Source organism: Nanorana parkeri, unplaced genomic scaffold, assembly GCF_000935625.1.
Source record: "Nanorana parkeri isolate BGI_ZX_2015 unplaced genomic scaffold, ASM93562v1 scaffold475, whole genome shotgun sequence".
Taxonomy (NCBI): Eukaryota; Metazoa; Chordata; class Amphibia; order Anura; family Dicroglossidae; genus Nanorana; species Nanorana parkeri.
This window is the reverse complement of record NW_017306743.1, coordinates 521,815-527,814: the sequence shown is the minus strand read 5'-3', so window position 1 is coordinate 527,814 and position 6,000 is coordinate 521,815. Positions and strand designations below refer to the sequence as shown.

The following is a 6,000-nucleotide window of genomic DNA, read 5'->3' as shown; positions in this document are numbered from 1 at the left end:
TAAACACGCGTCGGGTGCGCCTACGCATGAAAAAGACGAACGCGCTACACATGTTGGGTATCGCCGCGCACGCCGGAGTGAGAGCAATAATTCTAGGGGCAGTATTTTGGGGTATCTCTAAATTGATGACCTGTGGGGGCTTTTAAAGTGTCTTTTATTGATTTTTTTTGGGGTACTGCAGTTTTTCGCCGTTTCACGGTCGCACGCAATCTGTAAACTGGGCATGTTGGGTATCGTTTTACTCGTTGTAACCTCATCTTTTATATTTCATTAAAAAAATTGGTAATTTGTTGTGTTTTGGGGCATTTAATTAAATTTGTCACTAAATTTTGGGGTTTAATAAGGAGTTGCGCTAATATTGCGCAACATAAAAATTTTCAACTACCACCATTTTATTCTATAGGGTCTTGGCATTCAGAAAATATATAATGTTGGGGGGTTTTACGTCATTTTCAGGCCTAAAATGTGGAATATAACATGGGTGCAAAAATGGAAAAAAGGGCCTCAGTCATGAAGGGGTTAAAGTAACACCCTTGTGACATTTTGCTTGAAAGAGCCTTCTTGGAGTTGTCCCAATATTCTATTGCAAATTCTATTCATTTTCACATTTTAATAATGCTTGTTCACCATTCTTTATGAACTGGATGATGAATGAACAGAATCTGGAAATGAAAACCTTAATGGACTCATTTGGTATACCTTCCATCTTGAGAACAGGCATGTTGACTGCCTTAAGGGCTCATGCACACTGGTGTCAAAAATGCTTTGTTTCTTAGTATAGTGTTCTGTTTTCTTTGGGGAGGGGGTTCATGTATCTAATGCTGTACACATGTAAACATTTGTGCTAACACTTACATGCAGATAGCATGCTGCACAGCCGGTCTCTTTTTGGAGCTTAGAAGCAAATGGTACTAGGTGCTAATGGCCACCTGCGTCCTAGCAGCCAGTTGACATTAGGCAGTGGCGACCATCTTAGCAGCCAAAGGATGCTGGGTAGTAACGGCTGCCTGCGTCCTAGCAAACAGTAGGGTACATTTGCATTGTGCTCATGTATAAACATTGCCACGAACCTTTTATGCATTCAGTGTCCAAACAGGATTTCACACCAATGTGCATTACGCCTAATTGGATGCATAAGGTTTACCTCATGCTAACGTTAACTTTGTTGTGCATTGAGGTTTTTATTTTTTGGCCTACATGAGTAAAGGGACTTATGCGCATCTTGCTGATACCTTAAATTGTGCATTAACTTTTTTCAGATCTACTGACCATAGATGTTATGGTTCCGTATTAGAATTCTATCATTTTGCCATTCTGCATATTGTCATTGGTTATCGAATGACTGACTCGTGAAAGTGTCTGGAACTTTTATTGGTGGTGTAGGCCCAACATTTATGAAATAATTTTTCATTGGGAGAACCTAACATTGCGCTCTCCCAAATCTTGTATCCCTTTGTATCATAGACTTGTGTGTCTGATCCAAACTAAGACTGTTTTATCTTTTTGTAGAACCACCAGCTGCGAATGGCCAAGGAGAGCAGGAGACCGTCCCCACAGAGGAAGCTGCCTCTGGTAGCAATGCCGTTGCTGTAGCTGCTGCATCCCCAGTGACTATTGTAGCTGTGGCTGCTTCATCCTCCTCTCCGGTACATACAGTGCAGCCTGTATCCAGAGCCGTGACTACTGTGACTCAGTCCACACTGATGCCTGGACCTTCTGTTCCAGTAAGTAAATCCGATTCCATAAGAGTATCTTTTTTTTTTTTCTAGGCACCAACCGCTTTTAATCTTGATATACTGACTTATTAGTTTGTAATACTAAACAGATCTAAAACGTTGGCTTTTTATTCTTTCTCTTTTGCAGAACATTTCATCGATGTCTGATCCAGCCCCTGAGGATGCTATACAAAGTTCAGAGGCTGTCTCCGGCAATGAACAAGCTGAAAGCCAGTTGTCTTCGGATATACTCCAGCCTCCTGAAGCAGAGCCAGAAACGCAGGCTATGGACTCTGCAGTGCCGGAACATACTGAAGCACAGCTACGAGCGGCGATGGAAGCAGACCAGGCCCAGGCGGCAGCTGCTGCTGCGCAGCAAGGAGTTGAACAGCTTTCACTTCCCCAAGAACTTATGGCAGAGGGTCAGACAACGACTCTAATGGTCACAGGGTTAACCCCCGAGGAACTGGCAGTAACTGCCGCCGCTGAGGCTGCTGCACAAGCTGCCGCCACAGAAGAAGCCCAGGCATTGGCTATACAAGCGGTTTTACAAGCTGCACAACAGGCAGTAATGGGTAAGTTCAGTGTGGAGGAGGAAAGTTGTGAATTAGATGTGTAAGAGGAAAATCTTTGTCGAAAAGACTCTCGGTTTTAGATGAATGCTCCTGGATTTTAGCATGCAGAAGGTGAAGTTCTTTACTCTTTTAGCTTAACCCCTTCCCGACCGATGACTGGATTATCCCATCATGATCGTTCAGTTTAACGACTGGTAACAGGATAACCCTCTCATTCGGTACAATGAGCGCTGGTCCGTGAACAAAAATAAATTGCCATGATTCCTCCAATACAAACGGCGTGTCGATCGAGAAATTGCCGCTGTTTGCATTGTATTCTGACAGGTGCTGCCAGTACCTGCCAGAATACCCAATGAGAGCGGGCAGCTCATTGGCTGCAAGATCTGATTGTACAAAGATTTTACAAATGGCTCCTTCGATCAGCTGATTGAGGAATGCCGGCCGAAATTGAGCCAACAGCCTCACACAGTGCAAATTTCGACCGGTACATTAAAAACCGGCCAACATTCGGCCGGTGTATGGGCACCTTTAGATTGCGTCTAGAGAAGAGAACAATTGACTAAAAAATCCAACTAATTTCGTTTCCTTTTATTTTATTTAATATTTTTTTCTATTTTTTTTTATTATTGGTTTCCGAGCAGCGGCTGGAGAGCCCATGGATACTTCTGAAATGGCTCATGCGGAGCTTCGTCACCTAACGTCTGAAGGCCCTACCACCACAATCCCAATAGTGCTTACCCAACAGGAACTGGCAGCTCTGGTTCAACAGCAGCAGCAACTGCAAGAAGCCCAGCACCAGCAACAGTTACAGCAGCAGCTTCAGCAGCAGCAGCTTCAGCAGCAACAACTTCAGCAGCAGCAACAACTTCAGCAGCAACAACTTCAACAGCAGCAGCAACAACTTCAACAGCAGCAGCAACTTCAGCAACAGCAACAACTTCAGCAACAACAACAACTTCAGCAGCAGCAACAACTTCAGCAACAGCAGCAACAACTTCAGCAACAGCAGTTACAGCAACTTCAACTGCAGCAACTCCACCATGTGCCTACAGAAGCCCTCGCACCGGCTGACAGCCTCAACGATCCTGCCAGTGAAAGTAATGGACTCAATGAGCTAACAAGTGCAGTGACTAGTTCAGTGGCCCTTTTACCTTCCACTGCCAGAGATAGTGAATGTCAGAACAGAACTGTTTATTATAATCTTTTGTTGTGTAGTTAACCGAGTACACAACAGTATAGGTTAGAGATAGATAACGAAGGAATAAAGAACACCGACTTGGTTTCAAAGGGGGATATTGTATAGGGACAGACAGATGGGCACCAAAAAATCGCTCTCATATTGTCATACAGAGAACTCGTTGTGTTGCGTTGGGGCTTCTGAACACATTGGCACATTGTGGTGACGGAGAACCGTTCTGTCAGGAACAGGAAAAAGATCAGTGGGCATGAACTATTTTATGTGGTTGCTCTCGTTTTTCTATCTGCATTAACACTGCCTTTCTTTACCAGGTTTGGCTCCAACTAATACCTTCACAACACCTCAGCCCGTGGTAATCGCCAGTCAAGCTAAATTGCAGGCTGCAGCGGCCCTTACTGAAGTAGCAAATGGCATTGAATCGGTATGTCTTTTTCTGGGGGCATGTTCATTATAGTGATGTCTTGGTTGTTGGGCTCTGTTTATGCTTGAATGCTCTAGGTTCTTTTTGTATCCATATGCCAATGACTGGGGCAGGTCATTTCCAGCCTAAAACAGTGGAATATTTTTCATGGAATATATTGAAGCTGTTCTGCTAAATCTCAATTCAAGAAATGTATTCACTTTATGCATTTACTCTTGTACAGAAACAAGACTCTCCGCCTCAGCAGCCCAAGACGCCGCTGAAGAAAGATAATCAGTGGTTTGATGTTGGTGTAATAAAGGCTACAAACATGATGGTTACACATTACTACTTGCCTGCAGATGATTCTGCCAATGATGTAAGTATGTTTTGCACTTGGGGCCTTGTATATACTTTTATATGTAGAGGTGCACCAAAATGGAAATTTTAAAAACTAAACCGAAATTTAAAAAAATTGTCAGGCCGAAACCGAAAAATGTTTGTTTTAATTTTTTTCAAATTTTTTACATTTTATTTTTATAAACGTTTTAATTTTTTACGATTTTATTTTTTTATTAATTTTTTTTAACTTTACTCTTAGGGGCATCAGGGAAATATTAGGGGTCTAAACAGACCCCTAAAATTTTCCTTTTTAAAATAGAAAGAGATTGAGGAACCAGTCATCAATCTCTTTTTCTGTATCCCCCGTTATCAATAAACAAGAATCCTCGGAGTGCTCCGGTTCATTGATAACATGAGGACAGAGTATGTTTACTATAGCCACAATTATGAATGAACAGGAGGTGATGTAGATCACTTCCCATTCATTCATAATTGAGGATATAGTAACCATACCATGTCCTCAATTATCTACAAACACTCGGCGATTCACTGAGTTTGCTCTCCTCTGACACGCTGTCACGGGAGGCTGAGCGAGCGGTGCAGGGAGAGCTCATCCTCCTGTGACATTGCGGCTGTCCGCTCTGCCGGACTGTGATAGGAGGCTGAGCGGTGTGGTAGGAGAGACGCCGGCCGCTCACAGTGCTCTCCTCCCGCAGCGTTCGGCCGCCTGTGACAGTTTCTCCCCTCCCCGCTGGGACACAGAGCAGCGCCCAGCGGGGAGGAAAGAAAGCAGGGATGCGCCGATGTCTTGGCAGGAAAATGGCACTTTCGGCATTTAGCCAAAGTGCCATTTTCGGGCCGATATGTTGCGGTGGCCGATATATCGGTGCATCCCTATTTCTATGTATAGGTAACTATTACAACTAGAAGTGTCCTTTCCATAACATTCAGCTTTAAGCATCAGTGTATACATAGCTCACCGCTTTACTTTGCCATTGGAACATGTGAGGTTAGTGTTGGCTTGATCTTGTTCTCTTCATAGAGGGGTTGATATCTGGCCTCCGTGCCTGCATTCTGAGAAGCCTACCCCTGCTGGCTTAAATATCTTTACACTTTTATAAATGTAATCTCTTGCTTTTAGTGATAGTGGGGGCTATGCTGATTTTTGGGACTTGGTTTATAACCATCATTGTGTTTGCAGGATGAGTCTGGTGTCCTACCAGATTACAGTCAATTAAAGAAGCAGGAACTACAGCCAGGTACGGCCTATAAATTCCGCGTAGCTGGGATAAATGCTTGCGGTCGTGGACCCTTCAGTGAAATCTCTGCCTTCAAGACCTGTCTACCTGGTTTCCCAGGTGCACCGTGTGCCATAAAGATCAGCAAGGTACTGATGGTTCAGTGGTGGAAAGTTTTTTTTTTATGTCTGTTTAGCCTCCAGCCTGACTTCTCATGTATCAGATGGAGAACATTAGAACAGGTTCTCAGCCTTCAGAACACACATGCTGAATGTTTCATGGGAGCATATGCAGCTGTAGCTTGTGTACTGAAGCTCGATATGGTTCCCAAAGACTTCCTAATGTTCAAAGTAGGGTGATGGTTAGGATTGCCAGTGTGTGTTGTGTTTTTTTTACTTCTAAAAACTTTGTAGTTCCATACCTAAGTAGCTGTGTTGTGTGTACTAAATGCCTATGAAACAAAGTAGTGGAAACATTACTGTGCTGCACATAGCCTGAGCAGTGCTGTCTGTGGGACCCAGCAGATCTACAT

At 43.6% G+C, this 6,000-nt stretch overlaps 1 protein-coding gene across 1 annotated transcript in view; it reads left to right on the top strand.

The window, feature by feature from the left end:
- The window catches only part of HCFC1 (host cell factor C1), a 39,936-nt gene that overhangs the window by 26,985 nt on the left and 6,951 nt on the right, over positions 1-6,000 (top strand). The window contains exons 19-25 of the mRNA XM_018560717.1: positions 1,510-1,724; positions 1,864-2,290; positions 2,932-3,079; positions 3,305-3,459; positions 3,800-3,909; positions 4,133-4,267; positions 5,432-5,617. Coding sequence (XP_018416219.1) covers positions 1,510-1,724; positions 1,864-2,290; positions 2,932-3,079; positions 3,305-3,459; positions 3,800-3,909; positions 4,133-4,267; positions 5,432-5,617 — 1,376 coding nt within the window. The remainder of the gene's footprint in view (positions 1-1,509; positions 1,725-1,863; positions 2,291-2,931; positions 3,080-3,304; positions 3,460-3,799; positions 3,910-4,132; positions 4,268-5,431; positions 5,618-6,000) is intronic.